Below are 18,819 nucleotides of genomic sequence, written 5' to 3'. Positions count from 1 at the left end.
ACTCGTCAGCGCAACAAAAAAAATTCTAAAGCTAGCTTCACTAACAACGAAGGGATCGACGATTAAAGAGAATGCGCCTCCTCTCCCCCCTCAACTCATACACGTCAGAAAAAAAAAGAAAATTCGGCAGAGGCCTGCGTGCATTGTTTATGCGTAATGTTTGTACATGCACTGTAGTTATTTTTGGCGCGTAAGCCCTAATCCGATGGGCACCAACCTAAAGCAACGTTGTTTGCTCACAGCTGGCCTAGCGCGAGCGCTCCGTCCCGCGGCAGTGCCCGCTCATGGTCGTCTTCTACGTGGCACAAATCCGTGCTTTCCCACCGATTCGAATGTAGTAAACATTCTCCGCAGTTTTCCGATGAATTTGAGTATGGCGCCACCCGGAATGCCGTAGGGCAAACGGGTGAGACTCAATTTCGATACGAAAGTCTGGCAAGGCATACAATTGAAGGTGCATATGTCGTCCGTCCAAATTCCTGTCACAAGCTAGCCTCCAACTTGATGAGCACATGTAAGCTATACGCAACAATAAATGTATGACACCACCCGGGACGATGTACGACAAATGGTTGCGCCATAATTTTGGTACGAATGCCACATGAATTGCACCATGTGGAGGACGGCCTGTGGGAGTATGCGTAGATAAACAGGAACATGATTGAAGTGGTGGTGCACGGCCTGGCGAAGGCGTCGTACGGCCGCTAGATGATGTCACCCTATTTCTCTTGCCATAGCTGGGATTTTCTACACCATCTGCGAGCAAACACACACACGCCACCAGCTTTTTCTCACGATGGGACTACTAATGCTTTCACGTTCAAACAAGGAGGTCGGCACTACAGGCCCCCGTGCCTTATCCCTACCGTGTCACGTGGGCATGCCCACGCTGACTACACTGCGTCATTGTAGTAGGGATGGCTAAGAACGCACAGTGAAGTGTCGGCCTAATCGGTTGAGAGCAGCAATTTTTAGAAATTATTTATAAATTATACGGCCCATGTAGAGCTTCTAAATTCGACTCAAATACCTGTAGATATGTTTCTCTAGAATAAAGCCATCAAAATTATTTCAGGCTGTTACACGAATGGCCCTAAGTCGTCATGACGTAGGCGCTGTCTGCACTTATATTGGCTGCGGCCGTATACTGGTGCGAACAGACATCTGACCGGTTTGACGCAAACGGGGAGCATGGACCTGCGGTGCAAACTAGTCAAACCATTCACGATGCGGCGAAATGCACGTGGAATCACAATGTGTGGTAATGAGTGGCTTCCTTTGGTGAGCAAACCCAAGCCAGACATTCCATTTCACGGGCTCACACGAATGAACACTGCATTTCTGATCAGCCTCAGAATACAAAATTGCACACAATACGACGATATTAATTAAGAATCCCACTACCGTGAAAAAAAGAAAATTATCGACCTGCTGCTTCCCCCTTGACTGCTCCTGGACAACCCACGCTCGCAAATATAAGAGTACCTCTACGTCTTTTAATGTACCTTATGCCGATGGTACCAAAACAGTCAATATGAACAAAGCGGAAGTTCGTATTAAGTGAGGTCAAATTAGCAAGAGCCAATTGTAGTTGAAGCGTTCGCCGTGTCCAATGCAAGCGTGGTACTAATCTCGGCGACAGCTTTTCTCGACAATCAAGCGAAGGCTGTCATTCTGCCGAACAGTCTGGGTGCACGACAGTGCGCCTGGCTGCCTGTCGTGTTCCTCTCCCCGTGGGGTCTTCATTCCATCACTCGGGCTGCTGGCGCCATCTGTGGAGGCTTTGAGCAACTAGACACACCTAGCAAATTCGTTGTAATCAGTTCTTCTTTTCCTGACTATCGATATTTAAATTCGGCGGTTGTTAGAACTATTCCATAAGCAACGAATATTAAAAGGTCCATGACATGGTCTACCAATAAATTGTGCTTTTACGTTGCAGCTGCTACCCCCGACGTTATTATGCGTACTTAAAAGGTAGGCCTCTACGCGTGCTTTTCAGCTAGAAATTTAAATTTGACGTTACCGACTGTAAGCCCCTCCCTCTGGCAGCGACAGCCATAAGCAGCCTGAGTGACGTATAAAGTGACAGCGCCGCCGTCTGCTGCAAAACTGCTGCGTGCAATGCTGGTGCGGAGCAGAGAGCGCGCCTACCCGAGCGCGGCTGTGGCACATTGTGATGAAATCGCCAAGAGGGCAGAAGCTAGACAGAACAGAGGAGGACACAGGCCTATGTTGCCTTCGTCCCCCTCCAACTCCCCCCCCCCCCCCCTTCACCCCCCAAGCCTGAACAATGAACAACTCACTCTCGTATGCTCACTACGTGCAGTTCGGTCGTTCAGCCGCATGTGACTGTCTGTCATCACGAACCGTGAGCGTGCCAGCGTTTTCCGACTGCCACACGGTTCAGGAGAATTTTTAAAGGTTCTGTTACAAATTACCCACTGCACCAAATGAGCCCATATTTTGTCCAGTTGTTCCAAGATGTATAACAAAAAAAAGCTCGAGTCTGAAAAATGGTGCCATGGCCCCTTTAACAATATATGAACTGCAAGTGGGGACTATATTCCGCTGTGTAGGAAAGAGAGCGTGTTTTGGCTGCATAGCTTCTGCACCATTGCCCGAAAAAGCTGCAACTGAGTCTAGTAATGGAAACTAACACAAGGTGTCTCAGCATTGGAGGACACCTACTTGCCAATGCACACCATTACGGATTCAAAATATAAAACTTTTACTCGCAATTCTCGATCCTAGAAGGCACGCACGGACAGAGTCAACAGTTGCACAGCCAGTTCACGCACTCCCACCCAGCCTGTCACCGCACGAGCACGGCCGGGAACCGACAGAGCTGGTGGTGTCCATCACTCCCCAAGGCGCAGAAAAAGAAAACAAAAACAGAGTCCACGAGGCAAACTGGCGCACACACTTGCATACTACGCACTATAAAAGGACAGAAAGAGCACAAAGCCAGCCATCTTTCCTTCGTCGTCACGATTGCCTTGGTCTGGCGTCAATTCTCATCAATTCACCGATGCGGTGGCCAGCTCACAAGCACAGAAGAGAGCATTGCACAAACAGGCACTTTGCATAGTGGCCATTTGGGTTAAATCCAGGTGTAAGATGCTGGAGCCGAAGACAAGCAACAGCCTTGCCTTTCTCTTCTCAACCTCTGCAACCAACACGGCTTCTGATGAAATCAGGGCTTCTGTAACTGCTATTGAAACCACGCACTATGTTCCAGGCCATACTCCTCCGCCATCTGGGCTGGGTCGTCCTTTGATGTGTAGTGCGAGTCCATGAGACACTTCTTGGTCAGCTTGCACTGCTGGTGGACAGCAATCGAAAGCCGACATTCAGAAGGACAGGAGAGTGCAGCTCATCACATCTGCTGCTGGTTAATCATAAATGACATCAAATGGTTGAAGTCGGATGTGGCACTCATAACCGTTGAGCAGCACGACACTATTGCAGTTGCACAATCGTGATGATGAACCCTTAAGCTGCATAGTTGGCCCGGCCATGCTGTCATTGGGGCCTTGCTTGTGGTGAAGATTGTTCACTGCTTCGTTCACAGCTCGCTTAGATGGCTCACTCAAAATGCCTTCAAGCTTTAGTCGACACTGGGCAACGTGAGAGAGCAATGCCTGTGTCAGACACATTCAAAGCCCCCCTCTCCCACCTGTTCTCTTCCTCTGCTTTGTTTTCTTTTTCACACATGATAACGATCGCTCACACTTGGGCATTCAGGTGTAAGGTCATGGGACCCATACTGGCAGTCTTATGATAGTTCATGGGCAAGCAATGAGAACAAGCCGGGGCCTGCTTTGAAATGGTGTCCGCTGGAAAACATCAGCGATGATGGCATCACTCAGGCCCGTAAGGATTGCAGCAGCTTGAGCTTCGAATCCAGCATGGCTCCTAGTTCCTTGAAGGAGTCTGCGTAGCTCTGCTCAATCCTCTGTCGCACCTGTTTGTTCACTTCGTTGGTTCCCTGCAGTGAAGTGCAATGGCAAGCATGAGTCTAAAACTTGCTCTGGAACCATTCTTAAAAAGACTGCCAAATACAGCAAGTGAACACCCAAATCGTAAGAAAACATTTTGCAGGGAATAAGAATGCAGCAGACTCAATCTGAATGTTACTGCAAAACAACAGACAGCCCTGAAACAACAAACAAGTTCCTGAAAACAAAGGTATACAACCAATGCATCTTGCCAATACTCAACCACGGTGGCAAAACCTGGGGGCTAACAAAAGGGGCAAGAAGTAGAAACAAGAACAGCGCCGCAAGCAACGGACAGGAGAGCAATTCATCTGACACTATGAGAAAGAAAGACAGCAGCATGGATTAAAGAGCAACTGTGAATTAACAACATTTTAGCAGAAACTGAAGGCAAGGAACAGACAGACGCAGGCAATTAAATGTGTACAACTGACAACTCATGGCCTTTTAAGGTGTTCCTCGTTTGTTTTCTCTATGCTGCTCGTGCCTTTACTGGCCAAATGCAACCGCATAATTCAAAAGCATCCGTGCACTGCAGAGAACCAAACACCCTACATGTTCCCTCTTTCATTTTGGCCACTGCTGTTGCCCCAGAAAATGGCCTCTTCGCTTTGTGTCGCTGGCACTCTCCACCGTCCCTGCTCCGGAGTCCCGATGCGCCAGAGCTATTGGCGCCGTAATTACGTGAGCAACCGCGCAGCAGCAATGGACACGCCCTGCTCGTGCCATTTCGTTTTTCCTATGTCCTATCATTTTTCGCTGCTTTTGAACACGAACTGTTCTAGTGCCACGCGGTGCGGCGCTCGTGCCATTTCGTTTTTCCTATGTCCTATCATTTTTCGCTGCTTTTGAACACGAATTGTTCTAGCGCCACGCGGTACGGCGCTCGTGCCATTTCGTTTTTCCTATGTCCTATCATTTTTCGCTGCTTTTGAACATGAACTGTTCTAGTGCCACGCGGTACGGCGCTCGTGCCATTTCATTTTTCCTATGTCCTATCATTTTTCGCTGCTTTTGAACATGAACTGTTCTAGTGCCACGCGGTATGGCGCTCGTGCCATTTCGTTTTTCCTATGTCCTATCATTTTTCGCTGCTTTTGAACATGAACTGTTCTAGTGCCACGCGGTACGGCGCTCGTGCCATTTCATTTTTCCTATGTCCTATCATTTTTCGCTGCTTTTGAACATGAACTGTTCTAGTGCCATGCGGTATGGCGCTCGTGCCATTTCGTTTTTCCTATGTCCTATCATTTTTCGCTGCTTTTGAACATGAACTGTTCTAGTGCCACACGGTACGGCGCTCGTGCCATTTCGTTTTTCCTATGTCCTATCATTTTTCGCTGCTTTTGAACATGAACTGTTCTAGTGCCATGCGGTATGGCGCTCGTGCCATTTCGTTTTTCCTATGTCCTATCATTTTTCACTGCTTTTGGACATGAACTGTTCTAGTGCCACGCGGTATGGCGCTCGTGCCATTTCGTTTTTCCTATGTCCTATCATTTTTCGCTGCTTTTGAACATGAACTGTTCTAGTGCCACGCGGTACGGCGCTCATGCCATTTCATTTTTCCTATGTCCTATCATTTTTCGCTGCTTTTGAACATGAACTGTTCTAGTGCCATGCGGTATGGCGCTCGTGCCATTTCGTTTTTCCTATGTCCTATCATTTTTCGCTGCTTTTGAACATGAACTGTTCTAGTGCCACGCGGTACGGCGCTCGTGCCATTTCATTTTTCCTATGTCCTATCATTTTTCGCTGCTTTTGAACATGAACTGTTCTAGTGCCATGCGGTATGGCGCTCGTGCCATTTCGTTTTTCCTATGTCCTATCATTTTTCGCTGCTTTTGAACATGAACTGTTCTAGTGCCATGCGGTATGGCGCTCGTGCCATTTCGTTTTTCCTATGTCCTATCATTTTTCGCTGCTTTTGAACATGAACTGTTCTAGTGCCATGCGGTATGGCGCTCGTGCCATTTCGTTTTTCCTATGTCCTATCATTTTTCGCTGCTTTTGAACATGAACTGTTCTAGTGCCACGCGGTACGGCGCTCGTGCCATTTCATTTTTCCTATGTCCTATCATTTTTCACTGCTTTTGAACATGAACTGTTCTAGTGCCATGCGGTATGGCGCTCGTGCCATTTCGTTTTTCCTATGTCCTATCATTTTTCGCTGCTTTTGAACATGAACTGTTCTAGTGCCACGCGGTACGGCGCTCGTGCCATTTCATTTTTCCTATGTCCTATCATTTTTCGCTGCTTTTGAACATGAACTGTTCTAGTGCCATGCGGTATGGCGCTCGTGCCATTTCGTTTTTCCTATGTCCTATCATTTTTCGCTGCTTTTGAACATGAACTGTTCTAGTGCCACACGGTATGGCGCTCGTGCCATTTCGTTTTTCCTATGTCCTATCATTTTTCGCTGCTTTTGAACATGAACTGTTCTAGTGCCATGCGGTATGGCGCTCGTGCCATTTCGTTTTTCCTATGTCCTATCATTTTTCACTGCTTTTGGACATGAACTGTTCTAGTGCCACGCGGTACGGCACTGCGAAAGAGAAAGCAACGGAGATGTGCCGACAGCGCTGGAGCACGACGCATTGTCTCAACTGCGGTCACTCGTTGCGATCGTTGACGCTTCTGTCAGTTCGTGCTTCATCGTCGTGAAACTTTTCTGCCAAATTTCGTAACTTAGCACAAGCTAACATATAGTTGCTCTAGCGAGTTCGTATATCAAGGTTAACCGCCGTTACACGTTCGTTACATAGAGGTCTCAAATACATGCGCTTCAATAGGCGTGGCATTGGGGAAATAAAATCTTCATTATATAGAGGAAGTCACTATATGGAGGTTCATTACATCCAGGTTTAACTGCAAGTTCTCTCCAGATTTCAAACTTGTGAAGGGGTGCATACCGAAGTGAACTAAAATCTCAGTATGCGCAAGTTGAGTAACCAACTTGCGCATACCGAGATTGTAGTGAAAATTTAAAGCTGCGGGATGAAATCGGCACGACAAAGAAACACACAAACATCACTAGCGCTCCGCTCTCCTGCTCTTTCTGCGTTTCAATTCATTGCCCTCATTTTTCCCCACTCTTTTAAAATAGCAGCATAAACAAGGTTCACCAGGAAACCTGAGATTAAGTGAATTTTACTGAGATAAAATGTGAACCACACATGAGGACAATGTCTCTTAGCAGCGACCACTTGACCGTGCACGTACAGCCGACGACCGAAAATTCGGACGCCCAATTTTTTAGACATGCTTGATTATTCGGACTTTTTCGCAGCACCGCAACTGACCACTCGATTTTTCGGACTTCGTTTGCATTCGCCGCCAGTACCCAAGCCGCCATATAATGGGTACAGTGGAACGTCATTAACTCAAACTGCAGGAGAGATCGAAAACTTTACCAAATAAAACGAAATTCAAGCTCAAAGGGAGCCTCTTAACTTGCGACGCCGAAATTCTGCACGAGTCGCACATTGCGCTCAAGTGTATTCGAATTCGTGCTGTTCTTGAATGTCTTCCGCTGCACGACCTTGAACCATAGTTTGAGTTCATGGAACTCATCTGTGCTGAGTCTTTCGTCCCGAATACGAAACGCGAATACGTTCGCGGAGGCTACGCGCACGCCGTGGCCTCCGCGATCGAAGCGTGCTTTGGGCGCGCCGCCGGAGCAGATCGCGGTGGCTACGGCCCGCGCCATGGACGCCGCGATCTGCTCCGGCGCCACGCCGTTCGCAGAGGCCACGCGCGCGCACAGGAGCTTCCAAGTGCTGTCTATGAATGGCGCCCGAGGCCGTGATCATCATCATCATCAACTTTTTTCTTTGCCGCGATTTTATGCTATTCACATCAGCATCAGTATCGCCAGCTCCAGCCTTGGCAGATACTCGTCGAGAGAGGCCTGCCCACGGAGGTAGTAGATAGGGTCAGGGGGTTATACACGGCGGCATCGGTGGTGGTGGAGTGGCAGGGCCTTCAATCAGAACCGATCGCTATAGAACGTGGCTTGAAGCTGGGATGCCCTCTGTCCCCGCTTCTATTCATGCTAATGCTGAATGACCTGGAGTGTGACCAGGGGACATGCGGAGCAGGTTTCGACCTGTCATACATGGTTGAAGGCGAGGTCCTGTCTCAAAAGCTCCCTGCCCTGCTATACGCCGACGATAGAGTACTGGTGGCGGACTCAAGGGAGGTACACCAAAGGCTCCTAGATGTATGCAGCTTGCGAGCCGGACAGCTGGGACACTGGTTCAGCACTCGCAAGAGCGCAGTAATGACCTGGGGGTCTCCTGAGATGCCAGACGTTGGGCAAGCATTTACATTGCAGGACAAGGTGATCCCATCGGTGTCGTTGCACCGCTACCTTGGCATGCAGCTCACCGCTGGCGGAGATTACCTCATCACCCATGAAAAACCGGGTACATGAGAAGAAGGCTCCGAGAGGCCAGTGTGTACTCAAGGCACGTGCGTTGTGGGCTTTCAGCCACATGAAGGTGGTTAGAGGCCTATGGAAGGCGGTAATGGTACCTGGACTCACTTTTGGCAATGCAGTGCTGTGTCTGTCGTCTGCTACCCGAGTGAGTTTTTAGAGCGATGGCAATGAGAGGTGGGCAGACAAGCACTGGGCGCCCACCGATTGACACCCAACGAAGCGGTACAGAGTGACGTTGGGTGGTCCGCATTTGAGGCACGAGAGGCAGTGGCGAAGCTGGGTTTTGAAATCCAGGCGTGGGTCCTGGGGCAAGAGCGCTGGGTGGATCAGGTCTGACGCTACCTCCAATACTCGGGACTGTCCACAAGATGGGTGAAAAGAGTCCGGGGTTTAGCGACCAAGTTTGAGGTCCCCCTCCCAGCTCTGTGCAACCTAAAGGGAACAAGCCTGAGCAGAGGTCAGCTGAGAGCGAGGGTGTCAGCAGCCGAGACGCAGCGTTGGAAGGTGACCACGGAGAATAAGCCAGCCCTCAGTACATATTGCGCTCGGAAGACGGAGAACAAGCAGGAGAGATTCTACAATAACTCCGTAGGAAGTTCACTGCTTTTCGAGGCGCGGGCTGGGGTGCTACGGACAAGGCTTTGGTGGGCTAAATGCAGGGGTGTCAAAACGCAGCTGAAGCGGACGTGGCGTGTGTGGTGTACCAACAAGAGGAAGAGACGGCCGAACACGTAGTTCTGACCTGTCCGGTGCTTCAGCCACAACATCCGGTTGGAACCTTTTTTGAGCAGGCCCTTGGTTTCCCCCCCGCTCCGGCCACTGGATGGCAATGTGGCTGCAGATATCGGAGGGACAGATGCCGTGGCTGATGCGGTGGAAACAACCAAACGTCGATTGGCATTGTGGAGAGAAATCTCCATGAAGACGAAGAAAACTCCAAATTAGGCTAGGAACACTTTCGGAGGTTTTCTCCGTAAGGACTGCCCGATACAAAGGGAAAGCCACATATCCAAATCCTTTTGTGCTGTGTTAGCGCATTTGCCGTAATAGTTGTGATTGTGGCTTTTGCGTGCTGCCGCCGAGCTTCGTAGCTTTAGCACGACAGGCAAGCACCTTAAGCTACACGGCTGGGAGTTAGCTCTCGAACACGGTAAGCGTGCGGCGGGCAGGAAATTCGACGTGGCCAAGAAGTGCGTCCGATGATGGTGCAACCAAAAGAGAAACACAAGCTGCAGAAAGCGCGCTTTCCAAGGCAAGCCGTGCTAGTTTCCCGAACTGAAAGAAGAGCTGCTCCTCTATGTGATGGAATTTCGGAACGGCGACACATTGACAGCGGACATGCTGCGCGGCTTCTTTTGGCATGAGCGTGCATGAGAGCACAGCCCCAGCTCAAGAGTCGAAATACTCCGCAAGTGACGATTGAACGCAGAATAAATGTCGCTCATTCTCTGGTTAGTGTGTGTTTACTTAAAAATTTTTTTTCGCACATCGCATGTATGGGCCGCACCCCAAAAATACGGCCCTTATACGCGTTTATACAGTATGTCGCGCGGCGAAATATAGTCATGAGGAGCTTTAGAATGTGTGCAATACAACTGGCCGCTTTCTCTGGCATACTGGTAATAAGTTTGCGATTTTTTCAGTGAAATTTGATTTTCCGGACTGACCGATTTTTCGGTCGTTTTCACGGTCCCTAGAGAGTCCGAAAAATCGGTCGTGGACTGTATTTTGCAAGAAATGAAAAACAAATGTTTCCTGCTTGATCCAATATATGAAATGCTTGCAATCAGTAGTTGCCAGATGCGCACTGAATCTGGAGTGCGTATTGGTTTATGGAGACGTGGCGCTACATATACAGCCTGTAGTAGCATTTGTGGCACTGAAGAAGTAGTAGTTACAACTTCACTTAAAAGCCGAAGCTACCTTCCCTGTCAAGCGATCGCTGCAGGAAAATATTTGAGTCAGCGCTTGTTCACGATTTATATCAGTCAGAATCACCAACTATCTGTAATGTTTCAAAATCCAAATAAACCAGTGGGACTGAAATGTGCGCTGCAGACCATCATTGATAATTTGTATTCTTTCTTCCTGCACCTTGACCATGGTTTTCTGCATTCTAATTGACTATAACCATGTTTTTAGCACATGTAAGTTTACTAAAGCGGGTACTGTAGCAGTACATTCAGATTGTGCACACCTCTACAACAGATTGAACTCCTGAACACAGCCAAGGTCTGTTGCAACAAGTTTTCACTGTAAAACAAGGCTGGTGGCTAGTCTGAAGGCATATCCTTGCATACAGTTTTGTGCGAATTAATTTGCTGTGGCTGGAAATGTCCGTTACACAAGAGCCCATAGCTTCAACCCACCAGTTGTAAAAGCTCCATGAAGGCCCAGCTGTTCAAAGTTCACCACTCTGACTGCATGACAGATGTAGGGGTGAAATGAACAGCTCAGCACTGCTCGAAAATTGCAGGCAGCAGCCAATAGTACCATCTACAACACTGGGGTGTGCCGCTGTCTCCCAGCCTCGTGACAGGCCTGTGCATTCTGAATTGAAGCTGTGTCGCTCACACAGTGAAACAACTGCAAGAGCCACAAGGAAACAAAGAAAAGAAAGGAAGGGCTGACCGGTAGGAAAGGGTCCTCCTGGTCAAGATTGATGGATGCCACCAGTGTTGTCAGCAGGTCCACCGGCGCCCGCCCCACCACTGCGTGGAGGTCCGCCGCCGCCACCTCCAGTTCTCCCAGCAGAGTGACAAACTGCTTCTGCGGTGCCTGCACAGCATGAGGCAGCACAGTATGCTGTAGTACAGCCTTGGTCAAAATTAGACAGTGCAAGGAATTCACTTCTGGGCCTCAGTGTGCGGCTCCTAAGTCCAAGTCTCCAAACCTTTCAAAGGTGAGAAGCAATCTCATACCCAACACTTCTGAGAGTTCAGACTTATACGAGTGTCAGACAGGCAAATTAAGTGTCACGACTAACAGCAACAGCACTTCACCCCTTGAAGTATTACTTTGGCAACTTGGTGGTACATGGCAAAGGCAAGTGTCAATCAGAATGGACTTTTTCCAGCAACATACTGCACATGCAAGGTGACACCGCAGCACCTTTTGTCCATGACATTTTTTCGAGCAACAAACTGAGGCTCGATATACTAAGTGCAGTGCTAGCATTTTCTAGGACCATGCAGATGTGAACGTGGTCCCCACTGGATTGACCACTTCAAGACAGGTTCACCAATGCTCCTGAGGCAGGGACCAGGCAGACCAAGTGGAGCCCTGAGAGCACAGTGCAAGGCAGGTGCGACCACAGAGGGCAAGTGCTTGGGCTGCACAATGGCAGCGCTGCTGCAAACTATTTGTACAAGATTTTTTTGCCGGTGCAGGAAAGCTGACTACGCACGCTGAGTCATTAAGTGCGCTTAAAGGGGCTCTGAAACACCATCTGAGAGTACATAAACTCACTCAATCACTAGATTCTCTCGTTATGAACATCCGAGCCAAGTAATACACTTCTATATGCAGCGAACAACCCGTAATTGGACGCAAAAGTTGGCGAACCCTTTCAGGCGACCTTTGTCATACTCGTGCCTCCTCTGTCCCATGTGTCTGGGTATGTCGGTTAAAGGCCTGTTCACATGCAAGCGACTGAGCGATTGAGCGGCGCGTCGCAGCGAAAATCTCCAACTTGTTGAAACCTCGCCGCTCGTCGCAGCGACGACTCAAAACAGGTTTTTCCGCCGCGGCAACAGGGTTCACTAGCATTTTCGCTTGCATGTGAAACAGGCTTAAGAGATGGTCATTGGTTCACGCAGCTACCACAGCAATGGCAAGTCAGCTGCATTGCTCTTCCAGAGGTTGAGAAAAATTTCCCCCCCCCCCCCCCCCCTCCCCCCCCCCGGGGAATTCCAGCATGCTGGCAGCCAGCAGTGAGGCCGGGCCGGCATGGCCGCCAGAGGAGTGCCAACCTTTGTGCATGCAAAACATGACGAGAGGAGAGGGAAAGGCACGAAGACGCTGAAATTCAAACTTTGTCTACAGACAACTCATCTCTTACAAAATGCATTAAAAAATTTATTGCTGGAGGATATTCGTGAAGCGGCGTCCATTCACACCTCAGGCGTACCGCACCTTTTTACAGGGAGTCCCTTTCAGAGCCCCTTTAAGCCGGTTTAAGATGGGTGTATAAGTTCACCAGATTGAACTTGTGTCAAGTGTGTTCTTCAGCGAATGCCATCAAAGTTCATCACGTGGCAGTGCGCGAATGACAGTGAAGGCGAGTGTCACTCGCTGAAGGTGACAAGTCACCTCCTCTACTGTGTCTGTAGAGGAGGTCCCCTTTCAGTTGTTGTCTATGGGACCTCCTTTTGCATATCTATTTGTATTCATCTACTGAATGACTAATAAAATTTTCATAAAATTTTTACTCTGATAGTGTCACGAAGCTTGCTCTTATGGCAGGGGCATGGTTGCTATGAGAACCCCAGTAGACTGCTCAGAATAAAACGCTTGGGCTACACTTTTAATACACTTTATAATAAGGGGTTTGGCCACTAGAAGCGCTAGCACACTAATAATCTATAGATCCCAACTCCCCTTCTCCCAAAAAATTTGGCAGTGGCTCAGCTCTGGTTAAGCCTGGATATACAAGCAAAAAGCTTCAGGTACGCTTGGTTTGAAAGGTGTTCCGCCCGGTTTTCTGGCGTTTCGGCCATATGCTTAGCTTTGCACTTTTCATTTCTTCGCTGCTTTTTGGCCAACTCCCAAGCTAGCCCTTCTGGATCGGTAGATTTTCTACAGCCACGTCAGGGTGCTTGTCCTTCCATGGCGAGTGCGAGTGCCTATTTTCTGACAAGCGCATTTATAGCCCAGTAGCGCGCGGCATCATCGAAAGGTCAAACGGTGGCGAGGAGGAGCAGCGCGCGCAGCGGTAGCGGCGGCACACACGCGTCATAGTGCGCCACTGCGACGAAAGGTCAGGCGACGGCTGCGGCCACCTGCAACGCGTGTGACGTCACTCGGTGTCGCACATGCGCAGAACTGGCAAATCTGTGCACCGGCTCACGCGAAGCTCGGCTCCGACCCTCGTAGTGAAGCTTTTCGCTTCAAAAAAGAAAGAACAGGCAGCTGCTGTGTATGCATGAGAGCATATGCAACCAGCAGAAAGGATCCAGCACGGCCAAGCTCTACCCACCTCGTCTGTAGAGCCGGCTTCTTTTGTCTTCTTCTTGCCCTTCTTGGCCACTGCATGGCGAACTGGGCGCGCCAGTGAGCCACCCACGGCTGCCACCAGGCTGCACCAGCCGACCACCTGGACACCAGGAGAGGAGGAGGAGAGTAGTGTGTTGCACATACGTACCCAACGTGACAGCACAAACACCAACAGTACTGCCAGAGCTCAAGGCAGCTAGGTCACCAGAAAGCCCGAAGGAAGCCGATATGCCTGTAATGGGTTGGTGGAAATTTAACTCAGATACCGTATATACTCGTGTAAGGACCGCACTTCATTGTTCCATGGTTCTGACAGCGTGCGGTCCTTACATGGGACCGGCGTTTCTTCATAAAACTTTTTTTACTACAGTGGAGCCTCAAGTATGCATCCCTTTTTTGTGCTGCAACGTGCATTTTTATGATGAATTAGCGCAGTCCGTCCTTCAAATCCATACATAATGCATTCAAAGAATGGATGATAGGGCACGCCCACCGACAGGCACAGATTAAGTGCATAAAAAGTAAAACATATAGCTAGATCAGTTTACAGACAGACGTCACATGATTCTAAGTTAAGATCAAGATCCTCTGAGGATGTGGCGCTCTAGTGTCCAACGGTTGAGAGTGGCACGCCACGCATGCAACGTGGAGCGATCAGTGTGAGATGGAGTTCATCTGGCCTGCTTTTCAGCATGCTTCACTGTCGAGGGCTTCGAGGAAATAAATTACACATTCATTTTAGTGAGGTTATTGCGTTTAACAAGGTTAAACCTTATGTAGTAAACCGTGAAAGCATACTAGGCCTAACAACAATGGGCAAATGGCGCGCTACCACATTATCCGAGCCCGGCAGGCACCGTGCCGCTAGAAATGCACCGCTAGCATGGGTGCACTGCATTCTAGTTATTTTTTGCCCAGCACGTTTTGTCCTTTCTGGTGCAAACACTGAGCATGCAAGGCGAGTTAGCAGCATTGCAGCACCGCATGTACAGTACGTGGTTCCAGGCAGAGTCCGGCACACAGGTGACTTGCGCTTGGTCGCACAGGTATTTATCATCTATCAGCTCCCAGCGTAGCATACCAAGTGGGCAAATTATACACACACGAAGCAGTTCTTTTTGCTCACTTGTTTTTTTCCGAAATACCGGCTGCCAGGCTAAGGGTGCAGCCCATACACAGGGGTCGCCCTTACACGAGTATATACAGTAGTTCTGCTTTTCCACACAAGCTACTTCCATCTAATTTCTGGCTAACTAATACGTGAACCCTCACCACAATGACACTGAATAACTAATGCAAGCACAAATGCTCCAGCAACAGCCAAGGACCACCTGCTGACAGGAAGAGATGCAGGTCTCTACTCTGCTAAGCGTGCAACACCTTCTCAGATGGTTCAGAAGCAATGCCAGGGCAGGAGGGCCCCACCTACCTCAGTGGCATTGGCAAGCGCTTCTAGAAAGACATGCGTTGAGTGTAAGCTGTCCACCTTGAGATCCTTGACCTTGGACACCATACCTGGGAACAAAAAGAGAGAAGGGGAGAAAAATAAAACTAGACCCAGCCTCCAAGGCACATAACACATTCTTCTCAGCCACTCATGCTTCCATAGGTCATGTTCACTTCCCCTTTTGCCATGGTTCAGAATGCCAAGGTAGGCCGGATTGAAACTGGCACTGCTTTCTGCAATTATATTGGCACCCCCTCCCTTTCCTACAATGCAAGAGCGGCAGGTCTGTTTGCATCTCTGCATCGATGGAGGCAAAGCCAGGGCTAGGAAACTTCCTACATGTACTGCTGTCCAGCCAGTGCAGATGTCAGCACCAATTCCTCCGATACTGGTCAGACGAAAGCCAACAGGAGTTGTCATGGCTACGGTCTCTAGCAGAAAAAAAAAAAAATTCATCCCCCAGTGGGATTGAAACCACCACCAGCGGAAACAGAACAGCCTCGTTTCCCGAAGCCCCAGACAATTTGGTCAAAGCCGCAGCATCTCAACACCGTGCGCACATGCTGGAATTATTCGCTTACATGCGTCAGTTTTTCCCTCCAGTCACCAGATGCACTGAAGTAGTTGTAACCTAAACCAAATGGGGTCTCCTACCCCTGGTAGAGCTACGAAAGATGCCCAAGTGCTGTGTGATGCCAGTGAAAAGGAAAGGATCACAGGTGGCCAAAGTTTATCAGAAACTCTCCACTATGATGCCTCTTTCTCTCTTCCATCCTTCATCCCTTCCCTCATGGTGTGTTTCAGGCGTCCACTGAGAAGCGACAGTTACTGTGTCTTTCCTTGCCTCAAAACCAATTTTGCTTGTCCTCCTGGACAGCTTTGTAACAAGGAACAAACACTGACGCAGTGCCTGCTTTTGGCTTAACGGGCAGACAGCAACACTGTATGCAGAGATGAGAACATGAGAGAAGTGGAATTAAACAATTCCAGAGCACCTGAACAATGAGCTGTCAGCAAGATTTCCAAGCACACAAACACCAGCAGCAGTGGAAAGCACAAGCGGGCACTAGACATTAGCAAAGGCCAAAGGTCAGCATGAGTGACCACAGTTGGAGATAAACTTCGATTTCCAACACGACAGTAGCAATTTCATGGTAGCACGCTAACTGCCAACAAGTACTATCAGCGTCAAATGAAACGCGAACAAGAAAACTGAAACAAACTGCAAAACTGGAAGATATTTAAGTAGGAAGGCAGAATACTAGAGCGTTTATGATGTTCTGTGGGTGCAAACTTTACGAAGATGAAGAAAAGACATAGGATATGCACAATCTTAGTTGTCCCCAAAACATCCTGAACAGCTTCCAACTCACCCATCTTTCTATTCTTTTGAATACTACTAGAGTGGTTGATTTTCGCATACAAGGTGTAAAGAGCATTCTCTGGAAGTGTTAACAGGCCATTACTGTATCTTCTCCAGCCGCTAGCATTCTCTATTGTTTGTGCTCCCATTCCAGTTGTGTTTGAGTTTCATTTCAGGCTGATGGTACAAATAATGTCTTAGGGCCAGAATTACACCACCATGATGTGAACAAGTTCAGTGTCACTTTCACTAAGTGCACTTTGCCACATGAGGTGTTGTCATAGCAATGCAGTGCCACACAGATAAACTATCCCTCAGAATTGGTCGTTTAACAGATAACACCTAATTTCCTTTCACGTTTAGTACAAGGCTTTTCTATACAAAGAATTTCTAGAATACCATATAACCTCAACGTAATAAAATGTAGCAAGCTGGGAAAAGCACGATGCACATCCAAAAAACAGATAAACGAGTGTAAGGGCCGCAATTCTTTTTTCCAGATTCAAGGGCCCAATTTTTGGGGTGCGGGCCATACACGCGATGTGCGCAAAAAATTTTTTACTGCTAAGTAAAAAAAGACCAATCAGAGAATGAGCGGCATTTATTCTACGTTCAGTTGCCACTCGCAGCCTTCAGACTATGAGCTGGTGCTGTGCTCTGGTGCATGCTCATCCTTCAAGAAGTCGCGCAGCATGTCCGTAGCCAACGCGCAGCTGTTGTTCCGCATTTCCATCACACAGCAGAGTAGCTCTTCTCCCAGTTCGGGAAACTTGCACGGTTTGCGTCGAAAAATGTTTTTTGCAGCCTGTGCTCCTCAATGCATCTGTTTAGTTGCACCATCATTGGAAGCACTTCTCATCCATGCTGAATTTCCTACCCACCGCACGCTTTGAGAGCAAACCCCCAGTCGTGCAGCTATTAAGGTGCTTGCCCATCGCGCTAAAACTGCAACGCTCAGCGGCAGCACATAAAAGCCACAACTATGGTGAACTGACACGCTACCACAATTCCCGTGCCTTTAACAGCCACAGAAAACTGGAGCTGGCGATACAGTGAAATCTCGGTACTACGAACGCCGCATTAATGATTTTTTAAGATTTGCGAAAATTTCAAAAATTCTCGTCAAAATGCCTGTATTTTCAATGCAAAAATATTTCACTACTACGAATTTCAAAATACCAGACATTTCAGAATAACATGCGTAATTTATTTGCTCCTCCGTAGAAACGCACCTCGTTACTACGAAGTTTTTCTAAATTAAAATGAGTTCGCTTCAGCGCATGAGCTGTAGCTATCATCATCATCCGTGTCTCGCCGGAAGTTGGATCCATTCACTAGACTTCCGCGATTTTTTTTTTGTTCTGTTGTTTTCATGCAAGTGCTGCGGCTCGGCGGTGCAGGCGAAGTCTCACTACCTGTTCTTTGTCCGAATTTCACGAAGATGCACATTTCTGTGTGGTGCTGAGTTGAAGAGCGTGACTATGAGCTCCGCTGGTGCCCGTGTTAAAAACAAGCGACGACAGTTTTCGCTGAAGGAGAAGGTTGAAATTCACCATGAACTGGATACCGGAAAAAAACATGTGCAAAGAGCGCGGCATTGCGCTGTCGACCGTTGCTACCATTTTAAAAGACAGAGAAAAAATCACCAAGCTTCATCAACAGTCCCAGCTTGATCCAGCGAGAAAACATTTGCGGCTTGGCAATCACGAAAATGTGGACGAAGCTGTTCTCACTTGGTTCAAGGAGGTTAGGCTTCAGAACATTCCAGTGTCTGGCCCGATGCTTCAAGAAAAAGCGCGTTTATTCGCCGTTGCCTTTGGAATTACCGGATTCGAAGCAAGTTCCGGCTGACTTTTTCGGTTTCAACAAAGGTCTGGAATTACATGGCAAGTGGTCTCCGGCGAGGAGGCAGCTGCGGACAAAGAAGGCGCAATCTCCTGGAGCGACGACCGCTTTCAAGAGATCGCCGAGGGATACGCGGAGGAAGACATTTACAATGCTGACGAAACAGCCTGCTTTTACCAGCTTCTGCCCGATAAAACGATGAATTTTAAGGGGGAAAAGTGCAGGGGCAGAAAGAAATCCTGCGTCCAGGTATCTGTCCTGTTTTGCTGTAACGCACTTGGAACAAAAAAACTGAAGCCCCTAGTCATAGGGAAGTACGCCAGCCCTCGCTGCCTAAAGAACGTAGTGTCTTTGCCATGCGAGTACAGGGCTAATAAGCGAGCCTGGATGACGCGAGAGTTGTTTTCAAGCTGGCTCGTGAAGCTGGACGACCAGATGAGGAGGGATGGGAAGAAAATACTCTTCATCGTGGACAATTGCTCCGCACATATCGCAAACGTGTGCCTCA

General features: G+C 48.6%; 1 protein-coding gene across 1 annotated transcript in view; it reads right to left on the bottom strand.

Annotated features, from left to right (window-relative positions):
- Positions 1–2,707: 2,707 nt before the first annotated feature.
- The window catches only part of psidin (phagocyte signaling impaired), an 80,762-nt gene continuing 64,650 nt past the window's right edge, over positions 2,708–18,819 (bottom strand). Inside the window, exons 24-27 of the mRNA XM_089572757.1 lie at positions 15,086–15,171; positions 13,640–13,756; positions 11,074–11,220; positions 2,708–3,991 (exon numbers count right to left, since the gene is read on the bottom strand). Coding sequence (XP_089428883.1) covers positions 3,869–3,991; positions 11,074–11,220; positions 13,640–13,756; positions 15,086–15,171 — 473 coding nt within the window. The 3' untranslated portion in view covers positions 2,708–3,868. The remainder of the gene's footprint in view (positions 3,992–11,073; positions 11,221–13,639; positions 13,757–15,085; positions 15,172–18,819) is intronic.

Source organism: Amblyomma mixtum, chromosome 2, assembly GCF_055824585.1.
Source record: "Amblyomma mixtum isolate Tamu chromosome 2, ASM5582458v1, whole genome shotgun sequence".
Classification (NCBI taxonomy): Eukaryota; Metazoa; Arthropoda; class Arachnida; order Ixodida; family Ixodidae; genus Amblyomma; species Amblyomma mixtum.
Note: the sequence above shows the minus strand (reverse complement) of the source record. Positions and strands in the feature narration are given on the sequence as shown.